The following is a 12263-nucleotide window of genomic DNA, read 5'->3' as shown; positions in this document are numbered from 1 at the left end:
TGATTGATTTCATTGGATGAAATCCACCAAAACTCAGTGAATGACTCTCCACCCAGTTATATGATTCACCCTTGGATACGTTCGTAATGAGAAGCTTCATTAAAAATATCAATGAGGAAGAACAAATAAATATTGTCAAGGCCACTGCACCCCCATTCCTATGCTGCTGCACAAGGAAGAATATTTTGGTGACTGAAGACCGATCCCTAACTCAACATCGTGCCATGACTCTCTGGATATGCCATTCATCACTGAGGCTCATGGTAAATCCCTCCGGGAAATGTGCACTTCTGCGACTTTTCAAGTATCCGCAGCTGAGGCTTTGGCGAAGCCAACTGAAGAACGTTGAATTCTGGCAACGTGGTCACACGGTTGCAGAGATATCCCCCCTCCACTCGCTCCTCCAGAATCTAACCACTCCACACTGAGCGATGGAGTCCGCATCACCACCCCCAGAGCTGGCTGGAACTGGGCGGTGAGTGCCTTCGCCCAGAGAGCACAGCGGGGGAGGCACCAGGAGGAGGCACCAGGTGTCCGAGGCTGGTCAGGCCACGTGGTCCAGCTTCTGCTTGGTGCGCTCTTGGGACTTGCACCCTTGGAACCGAGCCAGCAGGCCACGAGGAAGCCTGCACCCCAGGGAAAGGAACTGAGGCCCGAGGCCCGCTGTGAGGCTGTGACTGAGGCCTCTCGGAGGTGATTTCTGCAGCTACATTGAGCACCCGTGGGCCTAACCCCCGGCGACTGCCCAGGTGGGAGATGCGTGTGCGAAGTCAGTTGTTGGGGCAGTTGTCTGGGGGCAGTTTGTGATGGGATCGCAGTTCCTGCACCGCCGACCCAAGGCGGGGGAGGCGGCAGACGACAACGGCTTTGTATGTTCTCTATTTGAGAAGGTCGTGAGCGGTGTGGAAGGGACACAGCAGTGGGAGAGCAGCTGCCTGTGCGCGGGCCTGTGGGGGGCCGGCCACGCAGGTAGGTAGGGCGAGGCCACGAGCTTTGGGAAGGCCTGCAGGAGGTGACCGGGAGGCCGGAGCTGCGTGGGGCTGCGCACTCAAGGCACCGAGAAGACTGCAGGCCGACTCCCCAAACCTGCAATGCTGAAGGCACAGCCAAGAAGCTCTCCTGGCCAATGTGACGACCTTTGCTCAGGTTCCGGAGGAGCCTGGAGCCGGTTTAGGGCCCTGGGCCGTGGAGACCCATGGCCTGACTTCCATTTGAGACGCAAGGATCGCCGTAGCGTCCGGATTGAGTAGAGGGCGTCGGAGGGTTAAGACTAAGGTCCGGGAGGGCAGGTGGCACAGGACTGTGCTCACGCGACCGCCGGAAGGAGTGGCCTGGAGCAGGGCGGCACGGGTACAACGGTGAGGGCATTGTAGACGGTGTGCGTGGGAACAATCCGCTGAGGGCTGGACGGGGGCCAGGAGGCGGCGAGTCCAGAATGATGCTTGGGTTTTCACCCAAGCAACTGGGAGAACGAGGTCAGCGTCCCGACCAGAAAGACTGGGTGGAAAAGGCTTCTGGGGGTCGGAGGCGGAGACCCAGAACTTTTCAAAACCACCCAGAGCTGCCGTAGAGATCGAGAGGCTGCGAAAGCTCAGATGTGTTTTGGGGTGCCTGGGAGGCGCGGTGCTAGGGTGGGCGGGTGGGAGCTGCGAGGTCAAGCTCCGTAGGCGCCGGATGTGGGAGTGTAAGGACACGCGTGTCGTGGATGGGACCAACCTGCGAGCCCAGCCCGGCCCTGACAGCCCCGAGCCCCCCCCAAGCTCCCCTCGGGCCGAGAGCAGGGACAGAGAGAGAAAGCCCCAAGCAGCCGGTGCCGGGGACCTGGGATACTCGGGAGGGGGCGGCGGAGCAGGCAGGGGCGGGAGGGACCCCGAGAGGCGGGGGGGCCTCCTGGCAAGGGAATGAGACCCTCCGTTGCCCCCGGGAGGGAGGCGGTCAGGAATCCGGGGCACGGTGCGGTGCGGGGGACACTGATGGTCGAGGCACAGGAGGCCCCGAGCAGGGACTGCGCCCAGCAGTGGGATCCCAGAGACCCACACAGGAGAGGTCGGGGTGTTGCCTCAGGCTGGGGGCAGGTGGGGGGCGAGGTGTCCTGGGAAAAATGGGGGACATCCTGGGGCAGGTGCAGGGTAGGGGGGAGAGGTGTCCTGCGGGGGGCATCGGCCCCTGTACGAACAGGACGCAGGGTCACTGGGTGCAGGGTCCGGGATCCAGGGAGGGCGGCCGTGGCCACCCTGAGGTCAGCAAAGTCTGGGGGTTCCCCCTGCGAGGCCCCGCCCTCGGCACCCACTCCCACCGCCATGGCCACCCTGGACCTAGCATCCCTCGGCTGGGGGGCAGGGTCGTGTCACCGCTGCTGCCCCACCTGCCCTCGTCTACCCTCTTCTCCCCACACCGGGCCTGGGGACTTGAGAGGATGTCGGGGGGACCTTGTCGGGCTCCGTGCCGGGCTCCCTACTGTCCTTGGGGCACCCACACTCCTCCCCGGGGGCGGCTGGGCGGTGACTCCGTTGGGCCACACCTGCCTGCTTCCCGCCTGCAGGTCTGCTAACGTCATGGGGGGCGGTGAGCCAGGCGGACCGGGGCAGAGAGTTCCTGCAGGAAAGAGCCCTGAGGGGGCCTGGGCCTGGCCTGTGGCAGACGAGGGAGGAGGCCAGTGTGGCCAGGTCACAGGGACCAGGTGGGAGGATGGGAGGAGGCCAGAGTGGCCGGGTCACAGGGACCAGGTGGGAGGACGAGGAAGAGGTCAGAGGGGACAGGTCACAGGGACCAGGTTGGGAGGACAGGAGGCGGCCAGTGTGGCCGGGTCACAGGGACCAGGTGGGAGGACGAGGAAGAGGTCAGAGGGGACGGGTCACAGGGACCAGGTTGGGAGGACGGGGAGGAGGCCAGTGTGGCCGGGTCACAGGGACCAGGTGGGAGGACGAGGAAGAGGCCAGAGGGGACAGGTCACAGGGACCAGGTGGGAGGAAGGGGAGGAGGCCAGTGTGGCCAGGTCACAAGGACCAGGTGGGAGGACGAGGAAGAGGCAAGAGGGGACAGGTCACAGGGACGAGGTGGGAGGACGGGGAGGAGGCCAGAGAAGATGCGGGGCGAAGGAGAGTCACATCCTACCGCGTAGGCCCTCGGCAGCCCGGGTGCTGCCCCGGAGGGGCAGGGGAGCCCGGGGAGGGTCGGGGTGCAGAGGTCGGCCCCGACGGTGTCGCCGCCGCCAGCAGCCTCCGCAGCCCCGCGGCCTGGCGTCGCTCTGGGCCGAGCAGGGTGGGAGGGAGGCCGGGACTGGGTGCTGCGGCCCCGGGTCCGGTGCGTGGCGGGCGCCCGTCCTGGGGGCCCTGGGCCGGAAGGCAGGGTCCCGGGCTGCTGCTGCCGCGTGTCCCTGTCCCCCCCCTCCGCCCCCTCCGCAGCCGGACCCCCGGAAGCCGCAGCGCCTCCTTCTCGGCCACAAGAGGCCGCAGCGCTTCTCGGGAGACTGGGACCCGCTGGCGTGTCCGGGAAGGGAAAGGGCAGCCGCGTCGTCGCGTGAACCGGCCGCCAGTCGGTGGCTTCTCAGCCCCACGGCGCAGGTGACGAAAGTCGCAGAGGCCCGGTGCCCAGTGTTGTCGTTGGCTGCAGCCGAAGGGGGCGTCTGGGTCCGGGTAACCCAACGGGGCGGGGCGAGGGCCTGTCGTCGTCAGGCGAGGCTGGATCCAGGCCCCAGCCTCGGCGCAGGGCACCCCGCTCCCGCCTCCCCTCTGTCTGGCGGCAGCTGCCCCACAGCCGCCCCCGCGGCCCCCAGAGGGTCCCGCGCTTGGCTGGGGTGGCCGATGGCTGCGGGAAAGCCGCGCTCTGATGGGCCAGGCCCGAGCCGCACGCCGCCCCTGGGACCAGAGGTCCCTCAACTCTCCCAGGGTCAGAGCTGTGGGCGGGAGGGAAACGGGGGGCTTTCTGGGGGAAATGGGGATCCTGGTAGCAGGAGAAGGGCAATGGCTCCTGGGCGACCAAAGCACACACGTGCTGCACGGTGGTGACGGGCATGTCCTCGGATTCAAGATGCTTCCCCGACGCTTGAAAGAACGAGCCCGGGAAGGAGGACTCCTCAACCGACGGAACCCACGGTCACTGTGCACAACGGAACTATTTCTTCTTTTTCTTTTAAGGTTTTCTTTACTTATTTCCGAGAGAGAGAGAGAGAGAGAGAGAGAGAGAGAGAGAGGAGAGAGAGAGGCAGAGAGCAGGAGAAGGAGAAGAGGGACGGGGACAAGCAGGCTCGGGGCAGGCCGGGGAGCCCGACGGGGCGCGGGGCCGATCCCAGGACGCCGAGGTCCCGAGCTGACCCGAAATCAGGAGCCGGGACGCTCAGCGGCCGGGGCCACCGGCTGCCCCGAAAATATACTTATTTCTCGTGCGATCCGTACCTGAGGAATGTACTTCCATAACATGGGGCGCCCGGGGGGCTCAGCGGTTGGGCGTCCGCCGAGGGCCCGGGGCGCGACCCGGGGTCCCGGGATGGAGGCGCGCGTCGGGCCCCCCGCGGGGAGCCTGCTTCTCCCTCTGCCGGTGTCCCTGCCGCTGTCTCTGTGTGTCCCTCAGGAATCAAGAAATAAAATGGCACAAACGACATCCATGGACGGACGCGAAGCACCGAGCCACAGGCCCGCGATGGCCGCACCTGCTGACTGTCGGGAGAGAAGCCACCCCAAGCCCGAGGGTGCGTCCCGTTCGCGGCGGGCCCTGCGGCCTCCTGGGAAAGGCACAGCTTCGGGGGAGAAGTCGGGGTGGCCAGGGCCCGGGGCGGAGCTTTGCGACTCGGGAAACGGAAGGACGTCTGCGGTGGCGCATTGTCGTCCACGTCGGTCGCGGCGGCAGGCAGGGGACGGGATGTCTCCCCCGAAAGGCAGGGAGGGCCCCTGAAGGTGGAGGCCGCGGTGTAGGGGCGCCGCCTCAGTGCATCTGACTTGACCCCGCAAGGACGGGAACGGAGAGGAAGGGACGGCGACCCAGCCGGGTTCCAGGACGGAACCCGGGCCGGCGAGGGGACTTCAGGAGGACAGCCGTGCCGTCGTCAGCCCGCCTGCAGACAGCCCGGGCCCCACAGCGAGGGGCCGGGAGGCGGCCGGGGACCCGGCTCTGAACTTGCCATGGGCAGCGAGGCGACCTTTAACCTCGGGGGGGAAAGTGCCTAAGTGAGTAGAACGAGGGGCGCCTGGGCGGCTCAGCGGGTCCCCTGCGGGCCTTGGGCTCGGGTCATGATCCCGGGGGTCCCGGCTCAGCGGGGAGCCTGCTCCGCCCCTGCCCCTCCTCCGCACCCCGCTCCTCTGCGCCCCCGTCCGTCCGCCTCTCAGATAAATGAACAGACCCTTTAAGAAACATAAGCGAGTAGAATGTTCTAGAGCCGCTGGAGAGCAGGGGGAGTGTGGTCAGCAGTGGCCTTCGCAGCTGAGGTGCCACCTGTCCACCCGAAGCCGCTCCGCGTGCAGAGGATGGAAGGCAGAGGGAGAGGGGGGAGAGGGGGAGAGCAGGTGACCAGGACCTGGGGACACGGCCCCCGGGGGCAGGCCTCTGCTCCCGGGACAGGCTTGTCCTTTCCCCGGCCCCGCCGCCATCGCCGCCATCGCCACCACCATCACCACCACCGCCACCGTCACGGTGAGCGTTGCTGCTGTCCTTCTGGTGCCCGTGGGCCATGGAGGCTGCAAGATTGCCTGCTCAGGCGCATGGGGGGACCAGCGCCCGGACCACCCCCAGGGGGCACCCAGGGGACCCCTGACTAGCAGGCTGTGACCGCAGCGGCTGGAAGCTGATCCGGGGCAACGCCCGGGGGAGGCCGAGACTCGAGGCGCACCGGGCCGTGCCCCAGCTTGCGGTGCGGGGCGGAGCGCGCGGGTGTGGCCGGTGACTTGGAGACGGAGCGGAGAGTCGGGGGCGCTGAGGGCCAGGGTGGAGCCCCGGGGGCGGAGAGCTGCAGGGGGGCCCTGGGGGAGCCCCGCCCGAGGCCGGGAAAGGACCCGGCCGCCGGGGTGAGGGTCACCGCCGCCCCACGCAGCACACGCCCCCGGCCGTCCCCACCGGCCAGAACGGGAGACCTCACCCCGGGCGCGGCGGGGGCGCATCAGGCCGGTCCGGGAAAGGGCCTGCGTCGGGGCCGTGCAAACCGGGTTCTGCCCTAAGAGCTGCTCTGGTGCCACTGATCCTCCTTTTTAACAAAAACCGTGTATCTGTTTATTGGAGGGGCCGGGCAGAGGGACAGAGACTCGTCAAGCCGACTCCCCGCTGAGCAGGGAGAGGGGTGCGGGGCTGCAGCCCGGGGCGCGACCTCGCCCTCGCCGGGAGCAGAAGGGAGGCGGCCGCTCAGGCGCCTGAGCCGCCCGGGCGCCCCGGCCCGGTACCCCTAGGAGCAAGGCTCACGGGAACCGGTCTGCGTGCAGAGGAAGCACCGGAGCAAAGCTGGGGGGCGGTGGGGGGGACCCAGCGCAAAGGTGGAATCCTCAGTGCGGGGCTCGCAGCCGGTGACCTGCCCAGGCCCGGGGCGCCCCTGGCCGGCGGGGGGGGGGGGCGGGCTCAGGGCCGGGGGCCAGGAAATCCCCACGGTCGGGCGTGCGGCTGTTCCCCACGTTCAAAGCGCGCCGTTTCCTCGGGCAGGCGGCCAGCCTGGCGGGACGCGGGGAGAGCAGCCTAGCGGCGGGAGGGCGTTTCCGGAGGGCGAGCGAGCGCCACGGACCGAGCGGCCCAAGACAAGGCAGGGGACCAACGCGGGGGACGCAGCTCCTGGGCGCGGCGCGAGGGCGCGAGCGTTCCCGCAGAGACCCCCGCCGGGAACCGCCTGGCGTCGGCGCCCGCAACGGGAGACCCGGAGCGCCACGGCGCTCTAAGGGCCCCTCGGGGCCCCCTGCGAGATCCCGGAGACCCGGGGTCGAGTCCCGAGTCGGGCTCCCCGCATGGGCCTGCCTCTCCCGCTGCCCGTGGCCTTGCCGCTCTGCTTCTCAGGGAGCAGGAAATAAAGTCTTTGAACAGCCCGTCCAGCCGCCGCCCGTCGTACAGCGCGGTACCCGCACCGTGGGGGGAGAACCGGGAGAGTACTCCGGGACCCCGACAGCATTCAGTCCTGAACGTGGGGCTGCAGTTTCCCTTCCCCAGCCTGTCGCCAAGAACCTTGTGCTGGCGGCAGGGGGCTCCCAGAACCTCCCGCCCCCGGGAGACCAACGGCGAGGAAGCCTGGAGGCGCCGGAGCCGAGAAAAGAGACTCAGACCCGGAACAGTGAACTCGGCTTTATTTTCTGCAGCAACCAACAAGCAGGGCCCGTTCCCCTGAGGCCAGGGAAAGAACTAAGAACTCGAGGGCACCAGGAGGCACCCGGGGCCCGTTGTGGGGGAAAAACGTGGGGTTCTGATGGTGGGTCGGCGACGACGGCAGGGACCGAGGGCCCGTGCCGCGCCTGCGGGGGCGGGGGCGCAGGCTTAGGTGTCGGTTCTCTTTCCCCGGCCCAGGCTTCGCATTGGCGGGGACCCAAAGCCTCGAATGTTTCGCATCACCAGGGACAGCTGGTCCAGGAAGGCGTTCACGGAAATGCGGAAGAAGACCGGGTCCTCGGCAGTCCATCTACTGCAGGGCGGGCAAAGGAACAGGGGGCTGGGGGTGAGCAGGGCCTCCGTGGGGGCCTGGGGAGACACAGACCGCCGCCCGGCGCCCGCGCCCCTCCCGTCCTCCCCCGCCCAGCCCGTGCGCCCCTCCTCGTCCTCGTCCTCCCCCCCCCCCCCCGCGCCGGGATCCCCGCTCCTCCCCGTACCCCCCGCCTCCGACCTTCGCTCCCCCCCTCGCAGCACTCACATGGCCAGGGCGCTGCCGTTCACCGACAGCTCCTTCTGAACTAGTCCTCGGGGGCGCTGGACATACGGTGCGAGGGACCTGCGCGCCATCTCCGCCTCCAGCGGTGTCCGGAAGGGCACCGTCAGCTTGCTGGGGGCGCGGTTAAGGCACCGTCCGCTGCTCAATCTCCGGGGACCCGAGGCCTGCTCAGCCCTCGAGGCAGAGGGTTGCCCAGGCTGCCCCTGTCTCCTCCTAGGCGCCAAGCGGCCCCGTCCCCTCCTAGGCCCCAAGCGCCTCCGTCCCCTCCTAGGCCCCAACCGCCCTCGACCCCTCCTAGGCCCCAAGCGCCTCCGTCCCCTCCTAGGCCCCAACCGCCCTCGACCCTTCCTAGGCCCCAACCGCCCTCGACCCCTCCTAGGCCCCAAGCGCCTCCGTCCCCTCCTAGGCCCCAACCGCCCTCGACCCTTCTTAGGCCCCAACCGCCCTCGACCTCTCCTAGGCCCCAACCGCCCTCGACCCCTCGTAGGCCCCAACCGCCCTCGACCCCTCGTAGGCCCCAACCGCCCTCGACCCTTCCTAGGCCCCAACGGCCCTCGACCCCTCCTAGGCCCCAACCGCCCTCGACCCCTCCTAGGCCCCAACCGCCCTCGACCCCTCGTAGGCCCCAACCGCCCTCGACCCCTCGTAGGCCCCAACCGCCCTCGACCCCTCGTAGGCCCCAACCGCCCTCGACCCTTCCTAGGCCCCAACGGCCCTCGACCCCTCCTAGGCCCCAACCGCCCTCGACCCCTCCTAGGCCCCAACCGCCCTCGACCCTTCCTAGGCCCCAACGGCCCTCGACCCCTCCTAGGCCCCGACCGCCCTCCGTTCCCTCCTAGGCCCCAACCGCCCTCCGTTCCCTCCTAGGCCCCAAGCGACTCCGTCCCCTCCTAGGCCCCAAGCGCCTCCGGCCCCCCCGAGGCCCCAACCTTGGCCCCTCAGGTCGCCTCTCCAGGCCGTTGGCCGCGCTGCCCCTCCCGCCCCCCCAGGGCGGCTGCCACGCCCCCAACCGAGCCCGCCGCCGCCCGCGCCCAGGGCCCCCTCCGCGGAAAAGATACAACTCCAGCAATCGGCTTGGGGCGAACACGACCTCGGGCGGCACGTCCCCACGGGGCCCCGCGGGCTGCGGGGCAACCTCGGCCTGCGGAGGGGCCCTGACCGCCTCGCCCTCCGCTCCCTCGGGGCGCGGGCCACCCTCGCCTTCACGGCTGCCCGCGCCGCCCTCCGCGCCGCCCTCCGCGCCGCCCGCCGCGCCGCCCTCACCGTCCCCTGGGGCCTGCATGGCCGCCGCCGCCGCCGCCACTTACGCCCGCCTGCCCAGAGCCCCGCGCGAGGCCTCCCGCACTCCTCGACGGCTGCGCCTCGCCCGCCCGCTCGCGAAGCCCCGCCCCTCCGCGCGCAAGGCCGCTGGGGGCACGCACGGCGCCTGCGCACACGTCGCCCGCACGTTGCTGCTTCCCGCCAAGCCCGCGGGGGGGGGGGGGGCCGCGGGGGCGCAGATGCCCGGATGGAACGGGTGGCCCGCGTCCCGAAGCGGCCGAGGCTACCTCAGGAGGCCCCGCCTCTCGCCGGCTGACGTCACCCGCGCTCCCTGGGGCGCCTGCGCCCAGCCCGGCGGGGGGGTGGGGGTGGGGAAGGGCGGCCTGGGAGGCGGCTGGCACGTGACTCCGACCCGCCCGGCCCGCGCATGCGCCGCCGCCCCGCCTGGCCCCAGCCCGCTGATCACCTGCTCCGGGTCCTCGAGCATCTGTTGGCGGTCGGACAGGTACCCCCGCCCCCCCCCATCCAGGCCCTGCCCGTCCCCCTGCTCCCCCCCGTGGCCTCCCCTGCGCGCCGCGGGGCTGCTGCTGCCGCCCGAGCCGAGCACACGGCCTCCCCGGCCTCGAGGAGGACGGCGCGGCCGCCGGCTGGCCTCCCGCTGGACCTGCGAGCCCCGCGTGGTCCCCTGGCCATCCCGCCGGGCGGGGGGTCCCTCTGAGCCGCCCGCCCCCCCGCAGATCGCGTACTTCACCGCTACCTTCCCCTACGTGGTCCTCGTCGTGCTCCAGGTGCGCGGAGTGCTGCTGCCCGGCGCCCTGGATGGTGGCATCATCTACCATCTCAAGCCCGACTGGTCCAAGCTGGGGTCCCCGCTCGCAGGTGAGGGCACGTGCGCGGAAAGGGGGGAGGGCGCGGCCGGGCGCACAGCCCCTCGCACCCCTTCTCCGGCCTGTCTCCAGCTGTGGGCCGCCGCTCCGACCCGGATTACCTTCCAGCACGGCGGCAGTGCGTTGAAGCACCGGGTGGGAGTTTCCGAAGAGAAGGATGGATCGTGCGCTGACGCCGTATCGCCTGCCCTGAGCCAGAACGCTCGGTCCTCCTCGGAGGCCGGCGACAGCCTCCTGTCCCTCTCCAGCCCGGGTTTATGCCTCGTGGAGACTCTCAGCGGCGCTGACAAACTTTGCACGAAAGGGCAAGTCGGTCTCAGGACACACGGAGGGCGCCTGGGTGGCTCGGTTGAGCACCTGCCGTGGGGGCTCACGTCATGCTCGCGGGGGTCGCGATCCAGCCCCACGTGGGGTTCCCTGCTCACCGCGGAGCCTGCCTCTCCCTCTCCCTCGGCAGCCCCTCCCGCTTGTGCGCTTGCTCGCTCGCGCTCTCCCCCTCTCTCTGTGTCAACTTGGCAGGTTAATCTTGGGGAAAAAATTCAAGACACCTGCAACACGGAATGAGTACACAGGGACAGTCTAAAGCTGGAAACGTCGAGGATGCTCAAATTCCCTCCTTAAATCCCCCAGAAGTACACTCGACCCTTGCACAACAGAGCTTAGGGTGGCTGCCACCCGCCGCCACCACCCCGCACCACAGAAAAACGCGTGTGACCTACGACTCCCCCAAAACCTTACTACTAACAGGCTACCGGTGAGTGCGTGAGTGTGTGCCTCGCGACAGTACAAACCGCTGAGTACAGGCCTGCTGCGGGGTATGTATGCCGCAGACTGCGTTCTGCCCAGAAGGTGAGCGGGGGAAGAGAAATGTGAGTACAACCAGAAGCAGGAGAAAAAACCTTAGTCCTAGGCTGTGTGTGTTGAAAACGTCAGCACAGGAGTGGGCCCCTCAGATTCAAAGCTGTTTTGTTCAAGGGTCAAGTACAGGGAGGTTGATAACGGGAGCTCCGTGCTTTATAGACGCGGAGCGTCTTCGTCGAGGCCGTCGTCTGTAACTAGATCGTAATTGTGATCCTGACCCGCAGCCTCTCTACTTTGCTGATCGTCTTTCTCTTCTCCCCCTTGGTTTTCTTGCTTCTGGGACCAGTGTGACTCAACATAAAAATAATACGCGGGGCTTCCCTGGGTGGCTCAGCGGTTCGCCGCCTGCCTTCGGGCCGGGGCGTGGTCCTCGAGGCCCGGGATCGAGTCCCCCGTCGGGCTCCCCTCATGGGGCCTGCTTCTCCCTCTGCCTGCGGCTCTAACTCTCTCTCTCTGTGTCTCTCATGAATAAATAAATACATTCCTTTAGAAAATGAATAAATAAATGTTTAAACATAAGCATTTAGAGAAAAGTACAATGTGATTAACTTGAATGGTTGTGGAAAGGGGAGGAGGGACAGTTGATGCTCATCGTGGGGGAATAAAGACACTGTCCAGAGCTGCACTGTCCTATATGGTGGCCGCTGGTCATCTGTGGCTATTTACCTGTAATTAATTGAAATCAAAAGTTGGTTGCCTTAACGACACTCGCTAGGGGTCGAGTGCTTAATAGCCATGTGTGGCTAGCGGCTTCTGGATCTCAGAGAACGTTTCCATCATCACAGGAAGGTCTCTTGTACCGGGTGGTATGCACAAGACGGGATTAAGTGGGTTATGTAAAGCTACAGTATTTTTTTAAAGATGTTCATTTCTTTGACACACACACAGAGAGAGAGAGAGTGCGCACAAGGAGGGGGAGCAGCAGGCAGAGGGAGAGGGACCAGGAGGCCCCCACCAAGCAAAGACCCGGGAGCACGGAGCCTGCTTCTCTCTCTGCCTCTACCTTTCGGTGCTGTGATGAATAAATACATAATACCCTTAAAAATATACAAAGTGAAAGCCACCCTGTCATCTGGAAAATTTTAAATCCTGCCTTAAACATCGATTCAAAGAGTATATCCAGGATAAACCTTAAGAGTATCTCTAGAAAATGACAAGGATAACACAATGGCTTCAAAGGCCTGTCGGGCTCCACGCTTGGGGCCTGCTCCTCCCTCTGCCTGTGTCTCAGCCTCTCTCTCTGTCTCTCATGAAGAAATAAATAAAATCTTTTTAAAAAAAGCCCAGGGACGGGGATCCCTGGGTGGCGCAGCGGTTTGGCGCCTGCCTTTGGCCCAGGGCGCGATCCTGGAGACCCGGGATCGAATCCCACGTCAGGCTCCCGGTGCATGGAGCCTGCTTCTCCCTCTGCCTGTGTCTCTGCCTCTCGCTCT

General features: G+C 67.1%; 1 protein-coding gene across 1 annotated transcript; it reads right to left on the bottom strand.

The window, feature by feature from the left end:
• Window positions 1-7421: 7421 nt before the first annotated feature.
• On the bottom strand, window positions 7422-8046 carry LOC140596269 (EKC/KEOPS complex subunit Lage3-like). The gene is made up of 2 exons (XM_072744810.1): window positions 7805-8046; window positions 7422-7579 (listed from the first exon to the last, which is right to left on the bottom strand). Exons 1-2 carry the CDS (start codon window positions 7891-7893, stop codon window positions 7435-7437), a joined length of 234 nt encoding a protein of 77 aa, XP_072600911.1. The 5' UTR covers window positions 7894-8046; the 3' UTR covers window positions 7422-7434.
• Window positions 8047-12263: the final 4217 nt, after the last annotated feature.

Source organism: Vulpes vulpes, chromosome X, assembly GCF_048418805.1.
Source record: "Vulpes vulpes isolate BD-2025 chromosome X, VulVul3, whole genome shotgun sequence".
Lineage (NCBI taxonomy): Eukaryota > Metazoa > Chordata > Mammalia > Carnivora > Canidae > Vulpes > Vulpes vulpes.
The sequence above is the reverse complement of the archived record's forward strand: the minus strand, read 5'-3'. Positions and strand labels throughout refer to the sequence as shown.